The sequence below is a fragment of the Zosterops lateralis genome, assembly GCF_965231275.1.
Source record: "Zosterops lateralis genome assembly, chromosome: 6".
NCBI lineage: Eukaryota > Metazoa > Chordata > Aves > Passeriformes > Zosteropidae > Zosterops > Zosterops lateralis.
Window position 1 is genome coordinate 7,336,627 of NC_139761.1, and position 21,270 is coordinate 7,357,896.

The 21,270-nt window shown below is 41.3% G+C and overlaps 1 protein-coding gene across 1 annotated transcript in view; it reads left to right on the top strand.

Annotated features, from left to right (window-relative positions):
- Positions 1–21,270, top strand: part of BRF1 (BRF1 general transcription factor IIIB subunit) — a gene marked incomplete at its 5' end in the record, with an annotated part of 173,478 nt that overhangs the window by 93,238 nt on the left and 58,970 nt on the right. The window contains 4 exons of the mRNA XM_083863607.1: positions 5,828–5,954; positions 6,919–6,958; positions 7,048–7,140; positions 7,826–8,104. Of these exons, the coding sequence (XP_083719733.1) occupies positions 5,828–5,954; positions 6,919–6,958; positions 7,048–7,140; positions 7,826–8,104 (539 nt within the window). The remainder of the gene's footprint in view (positions 1–5,827; positions 5,955–6,918; positions 6,959–7,047; positions 7,141–7,825; positions 8,105–21,270) is intronic.

The following is a 21,270-nucleotide window of genomic DNA, read 5'->3' on the forward strand; positions in this document are numbered from 1 at the left end:
TAAATCAATTCAGGTGGCTTACAGATGATTTCTAGAAACCTTTCTAGTATGATGAGTAAAATACAACTTGATCCACGTGGGCTGATACTGCGTACCTTTGTAATTTGGATTGTCTGGTTTAATAAAAAAAGGTTTTATTTCTGAGGAATCCAGTTTCACAGGCAATGTTCCTTTTTATAAATCCAGCTTCTATACAATTAGCAAGTTAATACATTTATTAGATTCCTAATATATTTTAGTACATTATACTTCAAAATATAATTTCAAAATTACTTGGTGACTCTTTACTTTTGAAACAATCAGTAACTTATTCTCACTAACTCAGGCTTAGATCTTGTAAATAGTTTTCCTGTGTTTGACTTTCCTCATCTGAGTGGCTGTTAAGAAGTTAAACAGCTTTATTTTTCTTTTCCAGGAGATCATAGAGTGCTTTTGACAGACCGCAGCAGAGGAACCACGCTAATGAAGCAGAATTTTAAGGAATGCTAACACATTTTGTTTCATTAGCATGGTGTGAACATTTGAATCAGGGGGAAAAAAGAAGAAAAAATTTCATGTGGTTTAGACTGACAGAGTTCTGGGATGGCCAGGAATGTGCTGGTGGGATTTATCCAGGTGCTGACAGTGGGCCACAAGTGTTAATGGAAGTTAACTCTGTGTGTAATCTGTAGAATCAGGGCTTAAAATTTATGCTGATGAATTTGTGACAGTTTTAAATCTCTGTGTTGATGTGAGCAAGTAACAAGAACTAATTCTAAAGGGTGCTTTATTTAGTACAATCTTTAGAGGTACCTGTTCTCAATACTTAGAGAAACATCAGAGAGTTGCCAGCAAATGAGCTCCATGAATTATCAGTCACCTATTAATTGGAAGTAAATGACTTTGTGTGTATGCTCTTAGTCTATTGCAAGAAGAGGTGATATGTATTGATGTTGGAGGTTGTGTAAAGGTAAGAATATTTCTCTTTAACAGTTGCATTTGGCCGGGGACAGACTAATTTAGCACAGCTCAGGTGATAAGTTGTAAAACCACAGCAACTGGATCACCTCTGATTTTGTCCTTACCTTTAGTAATGAGATACTCATTCATACAGCCTTTAAACTACCTTTTATATTAGTGCAAGTACATGTAAAATTATATATATGTACAGTGTTTACATATCAGGAGATTACTCTTCTATTTATTTACTTACTGGTGACTACTGGAAAACAACTTCTTGTTATGTCATGTAGGAAGCCTTTAATAACTATTTCAGATATATGTTCTATATTAAGTATCACTTTTAGGGTATGTGTTTACATACTTCCATAAATAGTTCATGTGTAAACATTGTATGGCTTGGAAAAAAATAAGGAGAGAAGGCTGATGCAATGTTATATTTGTAGTATAGAAATAGTGATGGTTTGAACACCAGTGTGAATTCTGAGCTTCTCTGCTGTGAGTGCACATGTTTGGGGTGGCAAATGATGAGGGTTAAATTAAAAGTGAGAATGTTCTGCAATATTCTGGTCCTTCACTAAGACACAAAAGTAAATCTCTTACTTTTCCAGAGTTTGGAATTGTCTGAGGTGTCAAATCAGCTGATCTATTGCTAGAATATTTGTAGTTGATACGACAGTTAAGATTATGTAGATATCATGTAAGTTATTACTTATGATTTTAATTATATTGTTAATTTGGGAAAACTCAGGGGAGTTTAATATTAGCACCAGTTTATCTTGCAGTAAAGATTCTTTTTCATATATTTCAGCTAACAGTGTGGCATATTCAGCTTATTATTTTTCTAATTCATTGATAAAATACTTTAAGTACTTTAAAAAAATCACTCACATCAGGTAACTTAAAGTCTGATGGCTCAGGCTAAACCCCACTTTCCCTCTTTGAAAAAACAACTGTCTCTGAAATGGTAATTTGTTTGCCCTTCTGTATGGAGACACCTCTGCTGATGCTTCCTACTTTCTAGAGCTCAGTGCTGATTGTGTATAGGTAGAAGGACACCGTGGCTGTTCCTCAATGGTCTCTGCTTAGAAGTCCCTCTTGGGCTTTGACCTTGGGCTCCTGAAGTGTTTGTGAGTTGGACTCCAGAAGTCCTTGTTCTTTTGTGTGCTTTGTTGCGCCCCACTCCTGCAGATTCTCAATTAAACATTAAAACTGAGCCCTTACCTGCACACAGGAGTCTGTTCTTTCCATTGTGGTAGACTGGATTCAGGAGTCTCCACTGGAGGATATCCCTGGAACAAAATGAAGTAAAAAGGACATTGGATGTAACTTCAAAATGATTGACCCATTTTCCCTTATTGGGAGTTAAATTAAGTGTGAACAGAATTGGTTTACTGGTTTCTGCACAAAAGTGCTTTATCAGAAGCGGAGGGTGTGGTTTTGTCTGTAAATGGATGAGACAACAACTGTGGAACTTTTTCTTTGTAAAAGAGGGTTGGGGTTAGAGGCAAATGACACCAGGCTCTGGAAAAACTTTTCTCCCAGAGGAATTTTCTTGAAAGAGTTTGCTGTGAGAAACTGTAAGAGAACAGTTTATACTGGAAGTTGAATCTTAGCCTGAGCTTTAGTGGTTGCCTCTACTTTGACTATAAATAGAAAATCCTTGTCTGCCAAATTTCACTTTTTGGAGCCTTTTTGAATTTGTGCCAAGGAAATAATATTTTAATTTGTATATCTGTTTATTTTCCCTTTGTCTGTGCATAACTTAGTGGCAATTCTTATTAGATTTTTTTTTAGGTTAACAAAAGTGGAAAATGAACTTGGATAGCACTTTTATGTGGGACTTAAAAAAATAACCTGTAGCTATTTTTTTTTTTTTTTTGTGAAGCCACTCCCTTGCCCCTGAAATTATTGTGTTTATAATTAAGGTTATGTCAGTTTTTCTTAACTGCCAAACCAATGTTGCTGTGTTTCATGTGGTGCAGACTGCTGCAGCATCAGTTGGTTGCCTTGATGGCATGTGTCCAAACAGTGGATAAAATTAAAGAAATATTTAAAAATATGTAGACAGGATATCAGCCAATGTAAAGTGTTGAGGCAGGCGAGTGGTTGGCAAACGCAGGTATTTATTTATATCAAGTTAAAGGAGAAAATGTTGAGTGTGCAGCTCGCTCTCCCACAGAGATGATGCTCAAGTTGGGATCCTGACTATCAGGGATAGTGCCTCATTTTGGGAGAAGGGTTAGAGCCTTGGGGGCAAGACTTGAGAGAAGTGAAAAAATAACTTGCTGCTCTAAATTTGCATCACCACCAGCCTGTGCTTAAACTGTGATGCTGGCAGCCCTCCCCAGGTGGTCAGCCCTGCCTCACTTGGATCAGGACTGAGGAGAGGAGGGCACGGACATAGGACTGGGTGCTGGTGGCCTGGTCAGGTGGTGGAACCATGCTGTGCTGTGGTTTTGAGCTCCTTGGCAGTAAACAGGATGTAGCTCTGCCCTGTCCTAGTGCAGACACACTGAAGGTGTTGGGAGGGACCCATCCTGCCCATTCTGGCTTGGGGTGGAAGCTGGAGCTGGAGCTGGAGCTCTGGCACGTTGGCTCACCCCAGGGCTGACCTCTGATGGGCTCAGGGTACGTGACATGAGTCAGATGACACTGTGGGCAGGAGAGGGACAGACAGAGCCTGAGGTGTCTGCAGGGGTTAGGTGCTGACACTCAGCATGGTCATCTTGTCCCCAGCCTGGATTCATGGGTTTTGCTCCTGGTGTTTTCTTGGCTGCCCAGCACGCACAGAGGTGGTGCTGCTTTGGTCGGGCTCTGGCAGCTCATCTCAGACTCAGAGCCAGTGTTGGATAAACAAACTGTGTGTCTTTGCCAAAGTGCACCTTGGCTTTTAACACTGGGAGGAGGGTAATATTTTAACAAGGTGAGGCTGATTGGGAGGATGAGTCTTGCTGAAGTGGGGCTGCCTGTGAGTACGTGATTCATTCGTGGAGAGATGGATGGCTGTTCTTTAATGATTGTGACTGGGAAGATTCATGCTTCTCAAATGATATATGGGCTTGGCATTAAGTGAATCCTGAATTAAAATAATAATAGTGCCCTAGCCAGGTTTTCCCTCTAACCTGATAGATGTGGCTCCCTCCTGAAGGTGGGTAATGCATGCTGGAAGCCCGTTAAAGCCAAGAGAGATTTCTGGTCTTTTAATTAAAAGCTGGGTGCTGCTGCTGCCAACAGCATCCTCCTCTCCTTTCCAATTTCATCTGAAAGAGAGGGGGAGGGAGCTGGTCCCTGGTACTCTGAGGGAAGGGTTTGGGCTGTCAGTCACTCTTAAGTACATGGCTAATTTGGGGCTTTGTGGAGATGCTTGAATTCCAAAAGCATATCTAGCATTCGGAGGCTCTCTTCTCCTCAGCAGCACTAATTCTGGCTGGCATTGCCATGCATGGGCTTAGTGTGCTGCTTGCTGTTGAAGTCACATAGAGGTGCCCAGCTCTCTCTGTGCATTTCATGATGCTGCCTGTGGCCTCTGGCCCGTGCTCCAGGAGTGGGATGTCTTTGGGCAGTGTCCTGCAGTCTCAGCCTGCCTACACCCCTCTGTATGGGCTGTCTTGTCGTGCTCCTCAATTTATAAAGGAAGAAATGCAGAGACTGATGAGGATATAGCAGGAGAATGTGGCCCTGTGCTCTTAGCTTTGACCCTGGTGTTGGCTAGGAACTGAATTTCTGTCCTAGAGAAAATTCCTTCTTCAAAAAGCAGTTTGCTGCAACCAGAGGTAGAGGAGAGAACTGAGGAGAAAACCACAGCTGTTTTTAGGGGGAGAGAAATGCAGAAAGGTCCTGTGCTGAGAGCACCAAATCACCATTTTTAGTTCTCTAGCTTTGCAGATGGGAGCTGTTGTCAGCTCTGCTTCCTCTGAAAGATGGGAATATTCCAGTGAAGCAGCTGCAGACCCATCATTGCCATTTTCCCATGGAAAATGTTGATATTATTAAAAGGGCACTTTCTGTCAGAGAAGCATTCTGCCAGACGTTTCCTGACCTGGCTTTGTACTTAACCTTTTGTCTCATTTTCTCCATCTGTAAAATGGATGTGCTTATTCTCAGCCACCTGTATAAAATGCTGGTATTTGGGGATTAAGTTATGACCACGTGGTCTTATTTAAGATTGAATTCTTCTGAAAGACTCATCTGCTTTCATGGCAATTCCCCATGGAGCCAGGCCTATCTCTCACATAGGTAGGAACTTTTAAAATGCAAACATTAAATAAATCCAACATTTATTATTGTCAAATTATGTTCATCCATCTATTTCGTCTGTGTGATGTGCAAATGACCAATTTATTTTACCACTGCTTCTGTGTGTCCTGGGAAGATTATTTCTTGTCCCTCTTCCAACCTTCTGAAGAGATGTTACTTTAAGGTTTGCTTTGTTTAAATTAATCATGCTGACATATCAGGAAGATTTTTGGGCAAACTCCTAAACTAGGATGACAGATACTTTATTTGGTGAATCTGTTTTGTTGTTGCTGTTGATAACAAAGCAAAGAGAGAGGAGGAATGAGCTGTGTTTCTTGTCTTAGTTTTGTCTATACTTAATTGACCATAGGGGCTGCAGTATTTTTGTTCACTCTTTCTTCATAAAAAAAAAAAAAAAAAAAAAGTATGTTACATATTCTAATAAATCAAAAGCTAATTTGGTAATGAAAAGATACTTTCTTTGCAGCAGATGAAACAATTAGTAGCACTTCAGTTTTAATGTAGTCTGAGTTTGAGCCAGAGTTGCTAAGGATGACATGTTTATTCCACAGCTTGTCAGTTTGCAAATTTTGTTACTTTCAGAAGAGTTCTTAGAGATGTTTTGGTCATGTGCTGTATGCTTTGGTAGGTTGACAGAGTTTGAAGATACACCAACCAGTCAGCTAACCATAGATGAGTTTATGAAGATTGACTTGGAAGAAGAATGTGATCCTCCTTCATTTACAGCTGGTCAAAAAAAATTGAAAATACAGCAGGTAAATTCTGAATTGGATGCTCTCTGTGGTTCTTTCCTCTCTCCTCCGTCTGTGCATTCGCTTTTGAATCAGTTAATGCTAAATCTTCACTGACCAGCCCTTGGTAAGATTTAATACTTTTATTTTGAGGTTCTTGAGAGAGGCATGAGCATTAGTGCATGTGGTACCCATTAACTAAAGATATTTTTTGGTTTTATTGGCAAAAGGATAGTTTCCAAAGTAAAAATGTCATGGGATCAGAAACCGTGCACTGTTTCTAAGGTGATATCTATGGTTAGGAGAAGTGCCATTACTGAGAACTTTTTTTAAAATAGATAGGAAAACAATAACCCATTTACTTTAATGAGACTGCTGGTGGGTTTGTGTGGTACAACACCTGCTTCCAGAGATTAGTTCTCATGTGGCTTAATTTCTTTACAAATCATGAACTAAAGCTGGTGGCAGAGGAGAAGATTTTACTGCTGCCCTAGTCAATTCTTATGTTATTGGTTTGTTAGGGTTTTTACTTGTTTTAGCTGTGCCATCATTTAAAGGTCTGTAGGGTTGTTAGTGACATTCTCAAGAACCAGCCAGGTGCTGCAGGTCAGAGCTTCACCCTGCCATCAGCAGTGTGCTCTGTCTGGTGTGGGCACTCCAGTCTCAGCACTGTCCTTGCACTTCTCACATCTACAGGCACAGTCACAGAGTCTGACTGCTGGAGAAGCCTTTTTTACTGCTTTACAGAGTGGAGGCTCCTTTTGAAATATAGAGATGGGGGAGATAACATTTAAAATTGGTCAGTGTTTTGAGACCTGCCTGTCATGTCTGTCTGACATTACAAACTAATTTCAGTGGTGATTCAAAACCTGCTTATGTTTTTGAAATACCCTGCCATTCTCCATCTCTATGTACAGCTCAAAAACAGTTTAAAATTGTGCATGTTTTTTCAGTAACTTCATGTTTATTTTCTTTATTGTCATTTCAGCTTGAAAAGGCATTATCAAAAAAGCTGGAGGATTTTGAAGGTATAAGTTGTGTTTAGTGTAACATATCACTCATTTCTTCAATATTACATCAATGATTGCTGAGTTTTATTTTTATTTCACCACCACAGGAGAAATATCGAGCTACCAAGATGAAATAGAGATTGAATTAGAAAACAGTAGACCGAAAGCAAAAGGCGTATTTGCAAATTTCACTAAAGATGGTAAGTCTATAAAGTCTTATGACTCCTTAAATAGTATTGAGCTCAGATCTGGCAGTCTGAAGTATATGAACGTTATGGTGATAAATGTGATCATATATATGCTTGAACAGTACAAGATCTCTTGCGTTGGGGTTTTCTCTCCCAAATAGATGGTTCATAGATCAGTCTTCAAAACAACCACATTGTTCAAGGCAGGGATAGTTCATTAATGATTTCAGTTGTTTTTCTTTCCTGGTGCAGTATAAGCTTGGCACTGGCACCTGAGAATGTTTCTTTTTATCACTGAAAGTGCAGTGGACCAGTATCTAGACCTTTCTGTCGCCAAATTCCCCAGTTGACTTCCCATATGGAAGGCCTTTGTGCAGGTTGAACTGGCTATTTTTAATTTGTAATTATACCAGGAAATAGCTGACTTCTCTTACAAAGCCCTTTTACCTAATATGATAAGATGATGCTTCTATTTTAAATTATGATTATAGCCACAGAAATGCATTTTAATAGTCAAAGTAATGAATTTGAATCACATCTGGACACATCATGTATTCATACATTGAACTAAAATATTGTGTATTTCTTTTACAGATTTCCCCTTAAGATTTTTATTCTTTAAGTGAGCACCTCTCTATTTATTTAGTTTCTGTAACAGATGGTATGCAGTGATCTGTTGGGTTTTTTCTCCTTACAGATTCTATAGAAGATAATGCCTCTAGCATACTTGGAGAGGAGGAGGCAGAAGATGAGGAATTAGAAGCAGCTGCTAATCACCTAAACAAGGACTTTTATGATGAACTTAGTGAGAAGGATAGAGTTAAAAGGACGGAAGATGGGGAATGCAGAAATGGAAATGAAACCCTTGTACGACCCCCCGCACTGGAATCCTTGCTTGGCCCACTGCCCACCGCCGCCAGTCTTGGCATAACAGAGTCCATCAAAGAGTGCATATCCACCAAAGACCAAGAGCCTGGTGAGTAGGAGTTCAGCTCAGAGCAGAAACAGGACACAGGCAGCCAGCTGTGGGTTTGTTGTGTCATTTCCATGTATCCTGTTGGTTCCTGTGGTAGCAATTCCGTGAATCACTGAGACATCGGGATACAGGAGCTGCGAGGCTGGATGGGACCAGTGGTCTTGGTTGTTGATGTGGTTGTTGACATCTGCTCTTCTGGAAGCTGCAGGAAAATCTGGGGTGCCTGATTATTTTCTGAAGCCTGAGAATATGTATCTCTTGGTTAAGTTGATAGTTGATTTGCAGTCATATGATAGCTGATGGGCATATTTCAAGCCATGCACTCTCAATTAGGAAATTGGAGGAAGCAGATTCCTGTAAATGTGACTGGAAATTAAAACCCAAGTATGAGAATCTTAGATCAAGGCAGACTTTCTCAGGAGACATTTTACTGGAGCCAAACACGATGCAGTCTGTCTCTGACTGAGAATCTCTGCAAGTGGCAAACATGTAAAATGTTTCCAAGAGGAAATAACTGGTGTTATGCTTTTTTCTTTGATAAGAACTTCAGTGTGTGTTGTGCTGGTTTTGCTCCATTTTTCTTAAAACTCCCAGATCTATCTGCATCATACAGCTCTGTATATAGCACAGTGGGAGCACGACTGATCAACTAAATAAGCCAGTTTTGCCAGAGCCACTATTGGAGTCAGTCAGTCATCCAGGCAGGTTTGTTTGCTTTTTCATACGTGTGCTTGAAATTTATGGAGATGGCATTTTTTAAAAATCCCTTTTGCTTCTTAATGACTCTGAAAACAACATATCTAAGGGGCATTTTATTCTTTAACACAGTTAATTTTTCCATCATAAGACACACCCGTCTGAATTTGTTTTGTCAGCTAGCTTACTTGGAGGTCTGTGCAACAGAGCATTTTGTTATCCAAACTGTTGTGATGCTGATTTCTGTTCAACAGTAGATGAACTCAGATTCTTACTACATTAGTGTTCAGTCTCCAGAAACATAGCAGGATGATTGCACGGTTTTATTTTGTACAAACAAATTCATATAGAACCAGTTGAGTGGTTTTGGTTTTGTTTTAATTACGATTAAGAAAATGGATGGTTCATGGTTTGTCTTTCTCCTGGAAATCAGTGGTTCATGTCACAGAGAGGTCAGTCATGGCTAGAAGCTGTTGTTGTCTGGTTGGCCAGTGACCTGTAAAAAGGAGTTCCCAGTGATGGACATTTCTCAGCTGGCATTGCTATTGACCATTTTAATGGGCAGGCTGAGGACTGAGTGTAAAGATGAAGCGAATCTGTTGTAGCCAGGGAGGTTCCTCTGAACTGGGCTTCAGGCAGGTGGGCAGGAGAGTGCAGGGCTGCTCATGCCCTGGCTTGTTCTGCCTTTGCTGTTTGTTTTCTTGCAAAAGTGGAGGATGTGCCAAATGAACTGAATTTCGAAACCAAGCAGGTTTCAGTATGTTCACTCTCTTCTCCTTCATCTGAGAAATCATTGCAGGTGTTTGAACAAGTACTTATTTTCTTAACATGTTGTGAAGCACATATGCAAAATTACTGTTTTGGTCTTATTTTGGTTATAGATCTTGCCCCAGTCTTTGTTGGATTTGGAGGCTTTCTTTGGATGGTGAAGGAGGATGCTTGAGGGGGTTTTGGGTGGATTTCTTCGTTGTTTTGTTTAGTTTTGTTTTTGTGACTCTGCTAATTTATTTTAACAATTTACAAGTTTTGTGTTAAATCCAATTCACTTTGGTTATGCCTGTACTGCAGAGTGGTCAATCTGGGTGCAGTTCCCAGCCTCCAGGCCCTTGCCATGCAATGCCTGTGTTGTGTGGGTGCATCCCAGTGGTGTGTGCATCATCCCCCTGAGTTTCCTCTGGGAAGTCATCTGTGCTCAGGAGCAGTAATGGAACCTTGGTGTGTTTTGGGTGAGTGGGAACCAGATCTAGCAGACAGGTTGGGAAGTACACCTGACTTGCAGTTGGCATATTGTTATGCAGAATAAAGAAAACCTCTTGTTAAGATGCCTCATGTTGGTTACCTTTGTGTCATAGCTCTGAACCTGATGAAAACCAGTGTAGATGATTCTGGCACCTCAGGCAATGTTGTTGAGTTCTGCCTCATAGCTCTGGGAAGTCTGGGAAGGTAGTGTTTTCTTCTGTCAGACCAAGTGGTGCAGTTCTAAAACTTAGACATTTTCCAGGTTTGTGGCCTGTTCTTCAGGCCTGAAAAAGAAATGACAGTTTTCAGAACTAAATACAGGATGAGAGCAGTTGCTCAGAGTTTACTTTGAGATGGCATCTTATGGATTGTCTTGAAATGAAAGTAGTTGGTGAGTTTGGAGAGAGGAGGAAAAGCTCACAGAATTTCCTGCATTTATCCAGTGTATCTGAATTTGGTTTAGTGCAGTTTGTATTGTGAATCTCAGTTGGCCATGGCTTTGCTGTGGTAGTTCATGTTCCAAGATCTAAGTCCACTGGAGGAGGGAGAGTGCTGTCATAACACTGAAGCCTGAAGGTGATGTTTTGGTCCTTCTCCACAGCTGTGTAAGTCATAAATCAGGAACCTCTCCTTCCCTCAGCCCTCTCCAGCCCTGAGTCATCTCTCACTGGGTGGGTCAAGCTGGACTGGAGACCTTATGGAGATGATTTTGTATCTCCTGCTGGGCTTCCAGTGTTGTTGGATGGGTGTGTCATGTCCAGCCAGTTCAGCAGCTGGAAGCAGTGTGCCTGCACGGTGAGGATGCCCAGCAAACTCTTGCGGTGATGTGCTGCAGGCAGGGCAGGTGGCTCCTAAATGGGAGCTCAGCAAACAGGTGCAGTATGTGCACTGTTTGGCCTCCTTAAGTGCAGAGTATCTCTCTTCCTCTCTGTAATGATCTCTCTGCCTCAAAAAACCTCTGCTGCAGGTAGACTTCTACAAAGTCTTTTCATTTGGCTTTGGCATGTGGTAATTCAGTTTATAATTGCCTACATCAGCTGCTTTGGGAAATCTTCCACCTTTGTGCTACAGTGGCAGCAGCAGCAGCAAGTTTCTCACAAACTGCTTATGCAGATAAGACTTAGGTGCAGAGCTGAAATATTAGGAAAAAAGTAAGTGTATTTTTCTCCACTTAAAATTGGTATTTGAGCACTGTGAGCTTGTCTGTATGAATGTTTTATGAAAAGCACAGTATTTTAACAAATTTGCATTACAAAGACAGCATGTAAGGTACTGGGTTAATGAGTCTGAGGCAGTAAAATGCTTAGAATAAACACTACATTTGACTGTTTTTTTCCTACAAAGTGTAATAATTTGCAGTGACTTTAAGCTGAAAACTGTATGAGTCTTTGCAAACTATTTTTCTCTTATTCTTTATGATAAAAATGCATTATGATGACATCTCAGTTTCAGAGATGGAGACTGGATACATCAGTCTGTCCATTTTCCTGGCCTTGCAGCATCCCAGCATCCTCTCCACACTCTACATGCTCTTTCTGATTCTCAGTTCCTCAAAAAAAAACACAAAACTCTGCACCATTTCTTTTAGGAGACTATCACAGTCAAATATCATGGAGTTTGTTCTGAAGAAATAACATCCTTTGGTGTGAAATTTCTCTCTGCAATTTATTTTTATGTCCCTTTTATACCATTTCAAATATTTTATCATCTTTCTTGGTGTTTCTGTCATTTTGCTGTTTGCCTTGTCGCCTTGTCCTTCCCACACTGGGCTGTATGCTGCCAGTTCATCTCTTGCCACATGAGGAAAAGGTGGGGGAGGTCTGATAAAAGCAGAGATAAAGGTAAAATACAGGGTGTAAATTACCTAATGACTTTATATAACTTCCCCTTCATAATCTAGGTAAGGTTCGAGACCTGATAAAGGTTTTGTTTTGAGTAAAAATCCACATGCAGTCGTTCAGGGCAGTAATTTCAAGTAATGTGTGTGTGGTGGGTGGTAACGTGCTCCTGCACGTCCCCAGGAAAGCGGGCGGCTTGAGCAGTGAGCAATCGCCCTGCAAGTTCCATCTTGTGCCTGGTGAGGCACCCAGCAAACTGCACTCGCTGCTCATTTCACAGAGAATACATGGGAAAGCTTCACAATTAGCACTTTGCTCATTTATTGCTCCTCATATTTACGCCTCCATTACCTGCTGCAAGCATAATCTGACGGGGGCTGAGGTTGAAAGATGCTGCCATTGATTTCTGTGGGTGTTAAAGACCCCGTGCAGGCAGTGTTCATTGATTGTGGTCCTTGTCCCTGTGTACCAGTACCGTGCAGCTTCTTATTCAAGGGAGATGTGAATAATGGCTAAAAGTGATCTGATGTGAGGTGGGGATGGGCTCATCCTCCTAGGTCTTACTTCTTGTCTTCTGTATTTCATCCCTTGCAGCTGTCAGCTCCTACCTCGTACTTCGTCCTGGCCTTGGGGTTTTGTCAGTCCTTCTATGAGCAGATTCAGCTCCCTCACCCAGCAAGGAAAAATATATGTGTGTTCTGTCCTCCTTCTTTCTTTGACAGCAGCAGATGACCAGTGCCAGCAGCACTGTGGACAGGGGAGATTGCAGAGATGTGACATTTCTGTCAGGGTCTGAGCTGCCATGGAAGGATGCTTGAGGGTCTGCAGGCATGTGCCAAGGGGAGTTGTTGACCCCACCCAGGATCCCAGAATTGCAGGATGGTGAGCAGCAGGCTCACTGCTGGTGCTGTTGTTGCTCCATCATTGCTTGAGTGTTGGATCCCCCTTGGTACTGATCTCTTCTTCCAGCATCCTTTCTTCCAAGGATTTTATCTGAACATATCAGTGCCAACTGTTTGGAAGTACATAAATGTATATGTTACATACAAAAGGATCTGTGTTTGTTCAGTCTTGAGAACAGATGTATTAGGGGAGGTTTATCACCATGTTCCAGTGTTTAAAAGGTGGTTACAGAGAGCATGGAGATGAATTTTTTGCAAGGAGTCAAATGGAAAAGGCAAGGGGTAATGATTGGACAGAAGAGAAAATCTTTTCACGGTGAGATCATCCTTTGGGTAATTCTCCGCAGGGAAGAGATGGATACCCCAAAATAGGACACTGATAGGATTTGCCTGGACAGAATACTGGGCTATCTTGTGTAGACTATGAAAGCTTTGACCAGATGATCCTTAATGTCTCTTCCAACCTGTTATTGATTCTATGACATAATCAGTAGAGAGGACATTAGGAAGCCCTACTAGAAATAATTGCTGCATACATGAGAAATAAAGCTGCTGAGTTTAGTACTAATTGTGTTACATATTGAAGGGACACTTGGTCATCAGTGCAAGCCTGCATGTCTCCATCCTGATTGCTCTTCTGGCCTCTGGCTTCAGGACCCCCATTGCTTCAGTGGTTTTATGCGCCACCTGTGGAAATGAGCCCTGTGGGTGAGCTGCCTGGTGCCACCTTCCTTGTGCAAAGCCTTCCAAGCACTTCAAGGGTTTGATCTTTGTCTCCCTGTGCCATTTGCTCACTGTAAAATATTTTCTGTGACAGGACTAGCTCTTTCCCAAGATCTACACAATAAAAACCTTGGTGCAAGCTGATCTTTCTCCTCTGGCCTGTGTGCGCCTGTGCTTGGCAGTGTTGATAGGCTGCATCCCTGATTGAGCCTTCATTATGCTGTTAATGAGATGTGAAGAGCTTGCTGCAGCCAGCACGGTAATACAAGACCACCAGCTGCTTTGAGTGCAGTTTTTTGATACCTGGAGTCTTGGGTGTGAATTACAGATGACAGGATTTTCTTACTTGTCTATGTATTTCACTCACACGTGAGCACTGCGTGTTCGTCTCACTCCAAAATCAGTGTGCGTGTTTTTTCATGCAGGATCTTTGCATTTCATTAAAGGATAGGAATGCCAAATTCATTCCAAATTCATGCCTTGAGTAACTAGAAAGGTTAAGGGATGAAAACTAATCATAGAGTTTGGCTGAAGGATTTCTAAACAAATTTAGAGAGGGGTTTTGGAGAGAAACCTGCAGTTTGTTAGAGCCATCAAGGGGATAAATTTGAGTGAAAGCATAAGCTGAATCATGTGAATACATTTTTATTATTGCATTTATGGCTGTTTTAGGAACTTTCCAAAGGATTGGGTTGTCAATACAGACACTCCCTATAGGAAAATTTGTGTCATTTTTGTCAGAAGTCTTGATCGAAAAGAAGTGCCCCAGAGTAATGGGTGCTAGGGTCAGGAAAAGATACTGGAAATTTTGGTTCAGGTTCCTGATCCAAGTGAAGAAGACTCCATCTGTTAAACCTTACTTGGCTGTGTTGCTTGTGAATAAGGGCCCTCAGCATCTGGCTGACCAGCCTGGCTGTCCTATTATCCCCCTCTTACTCTAACTGTTTTATAGGAAAAGGTCTCTTTATATTCTTCTCTGTCTCCTCCTTTCTTTCTTTTTTCAAGTTAGGGTTTTTTTTTTTGTTTTTTTTTTTTTTTTTTGGCAGTGGTTTGGTTGTTGTTTTTGTTTTTTGTTTGATTGATAAAATTCTGGTCTGAAATGGGGCATGTTAAAATCGTGAAAGCTTTTCCAGGCTTGGATCTTTCTTTGCCTGCTGTGTTGTGACTGCAGTGGGCAACATGTCTTTTCTGTCTTGAATTTCTCCAATAAAAGCATGGTGGAAAATGAGCTTTATTTTCAGTTTGAGTAGTGTAAAAGCCTCACATTGCTCTTTGATGGGTCTAACCAGCGGGTTAGGTTGCTTGAGGAAAAAAAGGACAAAATCCTCCTTTGCTTGAGGGGAAAAAAGGGCCAAAAATCTCGTTTTTCCTCTGCTTCAGCTGGCTGCTGGCCACAGGCTCTTTAGAGAAGGAGGTGGCAGCAGGGCTGTGTCTCTGGCTTGGAGAGGTTGGACGTGTGGAACAGGGGCTCTGCTGTGTCATTCCATGTGAGATAATTGATGTGTGTGTGCTGTGGCATAGATCCTGCATTTTAGTGGAGCAGGGAGAAGCAATCAGCCCCAGCAGGATTTTTTAATCCATTGTTTTCCATCATGTTGATGGGAAGTCCAGGTCTGCTGTCACCTGCTCTAGGCTTAGGTTTAAGGAGCACAGAGCTGGACAGGCAGGGAGGAGAAGCTCAGCTGGGGCTTTAGAAATGGACTTTTTTCTGTACCTAAATAATAGGATTGCATAAACAGTTGTTCCCCAAATACTAAGGGAGGGTTGTGTTTCATGGTTGACTTACATGCCTCAACATTTGTAGGTCTACGGTTTTCCTTCTGTTGGGGCTTTTTTCAAGGTTCTCTCCTCTCTGCACTCTCAAGCATCTGAAAAGATGCTAGTTCTCTGCACGGGAGATATTTTCAGGGGCATTTATAATTTTCTCCTGTCTTTCTGGGAGTCAGTTCTCAAGAAATCTGTGGAAGTGTAACCATCTAAAGAATCACTATCCTGCTCTTAAACTTTGGCTGAAATAGAATCATAGAGCTACAGAATGGTTTGAGGTGGAGGGGATGTTTAAAGGTCATCTAGTCTAATCCCTCTGCAGTGAGCAAGGACAAGATCAAGTTGCTTCAACAAGATCAGGTTGCTCAGAGTCCCATCCAACCTGACCTGGGATGTTTCCAGGCATGGGACATCCACCACCCTTGCCAGGGCAACCTGTTCCAGTGTTTTACCACCCTCAGCCTCATAGATTGCAGACTAAAACAAGACTGGGGAGGTGATGTTTGGTGGTGATGACTCAGACACCTACAGGCATTCAGAACACCTGGCTAAAACAATTCCCTGTTGGTATAAGAATTATTTGATCCTTTTCTGCACCTGCCCGAACTGGAGCCCAGTTATGCCCACAGTTATTTGGGTGGGTGGCCTCTTTGCAGAAGAAACAGACATTCCTGCCCTGCCCTTCTGCCAAAAAAAAAAGAAAAGTCACCAAAAAAGTGAAAACTGAAATTTTTCTTTGGAGAACTGTGGAAGGTGAGATGTGTGGAGGCTACAAAAAGGACACTAAGTTTGCAGGGAAAGCTAACTGCTGAGGGGGATGTTATCCAAGCAATTCATCACTGTATCTGAAGTGTCAGGAGTGGAGACCTGGGTTCAGTTCAGGGAGTCTCCATGGTCCCAGTTGTTACTGAGAATAAAGACTTATTAACCCAGGTCAAGGAGCCACAAAACGTGCCCTTGGAAGAAGGAAATACAGCACTGAGAGATTTGCAAGGCTTAGCTACTTTGGGTTTAACACGATGGGTAATAAATCTGTGGGCAGTTCTGTGGTGGGTCCCGACCACTTGGGTTTGTCTGAAAAAGCTAAAATAATCCTCCGTTTAGTACTTTATTTTCTCGTGGTACAAGTTCAGCTGCTAAAGGCAGTACCTGGAAACTGAAAATCCACCAAAGTAAACCCTTTAAATGGAGTGCTGTTTCTGCAAGGTTTTAATGTTTCTGTGCAGCAGTTGTGCTGTTTTGCTTTTGTTCGGTAGCTTTGAATTTACTTTGAAAAACTAATTCCTATATCCTCTTAAGGATTAACTTCATCACACCCCCAAACACTTCATCTGTTTTGTTTGTTGGTCCTAAATCCATGGGACTGTCACAGCAGGCAAGATGCATGGGCTGGACTGTGACTTGTGTAGATGACCCTTGTAATTAGGGATTTCAGCTGTGGCACTGTGGACTGGGCATGAAAACAGTGTGCTAAATGCTTTCATAACTAAAGGGATGTGTTCTCCAATAGAGGAAGAATATTAATGTTGACACTGTTGGCAATTAAAAACAATTCTGGAAACTGAATTTTACTTCTCCTGATTGCTTTTGAAATAATTTGTTTTTAAATGTTACTTTAGGATTGGTTCATTTATTAGGTCTTTTTTTCTTGTGTGACAATGAGATAATTGCTATTTATTTTTTATCCTGCAAGCAATTATAATCAAAGCAGCCAAATATAGAGTCTGCTTTGACCTGGAATCAGAGTGACCTGTCAACATGAGGCTACTGTAGTCTTCAGCTTTTCAATTTAATTTTATTTCATAGGCACTCACCAGAATGCATTCAGCAGGGCTGAAAAAATTGTGGGTAGAGTTTTCGGTGTTCATTAATTACAGTGGTGCAGAGCCAAAGAAGTGGGCAGATAAGAACAACTCTGGGTTGGTTATTAATAGCAAAAATTGTGATCTTTTATCTAGGGTTGGGTGGACTGTGTTGGGCCAATGTCCCAAGCAATCAGAGGAGATGCTGGCAGTCTGCCAAGGGAGGGGTAGCTGCACATTAAGGGAAAATTGAAAACAATTGCCTTTAGGGAATTTCTGGAGCCAAGTTTTGCTAAAAGGAAGCAGAAGATACTTCAGTTTTGGAGTTAGACTTTTTAAGGTAAGGCACAGCTCTCATATTGAAACACACATGTACAAATAAGACTATAGAAGTTATTTTGTGTTATGAAAGACCTGGACATCTACAAGTGTGTGGCAGAAATAAGGGCATGAATGTGAAATAAGAGTGAGTAAATAATGATGTTAAGTAGTACCTGGAATGAAACCTGGAGCAAAGAAAAGGACTCTTGAGACAGATATAAACACAGTAGCCAGAAGTTAAACAGCTGTGCAGGGGGTGGAAGAGTACCATGTTTCAGCAAATTCACTGCTTACAAGCCATGTTTGATCTCATTAAGGTGGGGAAGCCACTGTGTGCTCACAGATGGGAAGGAAGTAAGATAGTGCTCTGTGACCAAATCCTTAACACTAGCATGGGATCAGGACAAATGGCTGATTTGGGAAGTTATGCTTAATGGTTCTTACTAATTTCTGGCTAAAAGTGAAAAATGCAAATCCACAATTACCATTGAAGTCATGTCTTGAAATGCAGCAACATCTTATCAACATGAAATGATGTCACTGGTGGCAGTATTATGTTCTGGCAGTGGCTTACATTAAATAAAACGTATTTCAGTGACAAGTTGTTTTTCCATGAAGTCTCTCTTCTCACTTTAAGCCAGAGTTTTTTTGCACTTAGTGGGAGCACTGCTTTTTGTGTCTCATGGCTTGGTAGCTGCTGCAAGACTACCATGAAGCTCCTGTCCCAAGTTCTTTCCCTGTTTTATACTTCACTGTTTGGATTTGGCCTCCAGTTTAAGACAGAGCAGATGTGTTGGGATGTTGTGGGTGCTGTTGGTGGAGGTTAAGAAGTGCTTTGCTTTACTGGCTCATGCCCCTCCTCTCTGCTGGCATCAGTGCATGTGTAGTTGCCTCTCTCACCCAGGTCTGTCAGAAATGTCACAGGCTTGTGCAGGCTTTTTTAACAGCAGTATTACTTTGATGGGTGTATGTTAGGGAATGACACTTGGCAGGTGAAGTGGAAGGTGGAGGGGAAACAGAAGGAAGAAGAACAAGGCTGAGTCAGGGGGGAAGGAACCAGCTCCCCCAGTTCAGCTGGGGCTGGAGGAGCATTTCAGAGCACGTCTTCGCTGTAGCAAAGAATGTGTATTTTAGAGGCTGAGAGTGGCATTTGTGCTTGTGCTGAGGTTCCAGTGATGGAAAAGTTTTACAATCCATCAGTGACTTGGAATTGGCAATTTCAGATATGCTCTTGCCCAAGGTTACTTTACATGCAGGGTCTTTTTTAAGAGAGTAAGGTTGATGCTCAAAAGTTCCACTCCTGAAATGCAACATTTAGAAATCTGGGAGCAATGAAGAAGTTTGGTTTAACAAGGTGGGGAGGGAATTCAAAAAGGTATGCTGAATTCTCTCCTGAAAAAGCCTCCTTTTAAATTTAAAGTTTATTGCTTTATCTTGACTTTCAGAAAACCTGCATGAAACTTCCTTGCTTTTGAAAGCTTGATAGAAACTCTTGAAGTACTTTGACTGAAACAGAAAATTTAATAGTGAGGCATTTTGAACCCCGAACGATGTTTGTGGGCAGGTAATTTAAACAGGTACTAATATGAAACAGTGTTGTACTTGAAAGGCTACAACTGGTGTACACACATAAATGGGGTGGAATATCACTGGGAGCAATAAAATCTGGGGATGCTTCATACTTCTTTCATTGCAAACAATTTTTATGGTATGGCCTGTGAAGCAATTGAAATGAAGAGAGCTGGCACATCACTAGATTGATAATTCCTCCTGCTACTTACAGCTTATTCTCAGTACAGATGTCCCCAATTCTTTCTTTCTATCACATTAAAGTTTCTTGTCTGCTTCAATTTCATGCCTGCCTCAAACGTAGCATTTTTCAAAATTGTCCCTCCAATTTATTTTTTTTTTCCTCTTTAAAAGTTTATATCAGATGAAGCCTAACTGCTAGTTTCTATCCCAGGGTTTATACTTAAATTTTTAACAAGCTCGTTTTTAAGATTGGTCTTCCTTGAGAGAGCACTTGGCTGATCCATCAATAATTATGTGGTAATAAAGCAAATGTGTAAAAATGGCACCTTCGTGCTGAACAGATTGGTTTGCAGAGCCACTGACAAAGATGAATGTTTATTACAATTTACTACTTTCGGTTCTGCAGATGCAATAGAGCTTTTTTCTTTTTGGCTTAAGTGTCACAGAAAGTAATTTCCAATTGTGGAATCTTTATGATAATAAGGATGTATAACTAGGAGAGCCCCGACTGACTTTCAAATATCAGCATGAGTTTGCAAATGCTGGTAATTTAGAAAAAAAAATAAACAGAACGTTTTTTACTTTACTTTGTTGCTGATTTTTTTTTTAAGCAATCACTGGGGCAGAACACACAGGAAACCATACAGTATCCTGTAGTTACTCTTCTGAATTAATGGCTGTAATATTAATTGCTGATTCTTGAAAAACTGGCAAGTTTTCTCATACTCTTTCAAATGTTGATTTTATTATAATATGAAGAAAAATGTAATGTCTAAAATTAACACAAAAGCCTGAAATTGTTGTTCTTGTTTCCTTTTTTTTTAAGTGCCAGCACAATTAAGGGTGTGATTTAGATGACTTGTATTGTTCAAATGTGTCTTCTCCATTTGGGCAAAATGCAGAATAACATATTCAGTAAGCTTTTATGGCCAGCAGATGCATCATTTCGGTCAGCCAAACTGGTTGATTGCACTGGCACTGCAGTGATGAAATTGTCTCTTGGTAGCAGCTGAAGAAACACCTTTAGAATTTAACTTTTGTGAATGCAGATGTTGGGATCTATGCCTCTGCAGCCTCTGGCACAGCCTCTGGGTGCTCCTTTGCTGGATTTCCCCAGGGTGATGCCAGGTCTGGATGTCTTGGCACAGCCACACTGGAGCCTGTCAGTGGTGTCAGAGCTCTTAAGGTGCTTTCATCGACCTGCAAACCTCTTCTGGCCAAAGGCCAGAATTCCTGGGTTCTTTCCCACTGCTGCCAGAAATAGTGACTTGGCCTGATGTTGGGTCTCTTACTCCTGGTTTGGAGGGAGGGGTGTAGGTGGTCCTGCTCCCAAAAGGCCCTTGAGTGGCAAAGCTCCAGCTTCATCCCCTTGGTCCCTGGGGGTGATGGCAGAGCCGAGCTCCACATGCCTGGTTTGAGCTGTTCCATGGACCAGTTTGTGGTTTGAGCTGTTCCACAGACCAGTTTGCTGCCACAGCCCTCAAGCCTTTGTGGCAACGTGCAGCTACGTCAGCAAACGCTTTTAACCCAGGTCATCCATTTCAGTTGGCAGTTGCTGACAATAATGTTCCTTTGCTTGGCTTTATTTTAGCATTTAATGATTTTTATGTTGGTTTTGATGGCGTGAAGGGAATTGCATGGGAGTGTTTTGTCTGGACTTTAGTATTCTCTGCTTTATCTTGCTAGCAAGATTTAAAATCTTACTCCTTCAGGAGACAGGGCTTTTGTCTGTGCATCTTCCCAGCTCTTCCCTCACCGTTCCCTTCTGTCAGCTCATTATCCTGGGCTTATTTCACTGCGCAGTTCATGATGCTAAAGTTTTCTGTGGAAAGAGTTTGCCTAGTTAAAAACTAGCATAAGGAACAATCCATCTATTCTTACCTAAAGAAGTAAAAGAAATAAAATATAAATAAATGTCTATTCCATAGAAGAAGATGGTAGATCTAAATCTGAAATCATGATCTGGTGGGATTTTGTAATGAAATAGTAAAATGTTATCCAGAACTTATTTTCAGAAGACAACTCTAGTTTCGTTAATTCAAAATAAACATTCCTAATTTCAGAGAAATGAGTATTACCTGTGGTGCTGAATGTGTTTAAATGAACTGGTACAAAAAAAGTACATC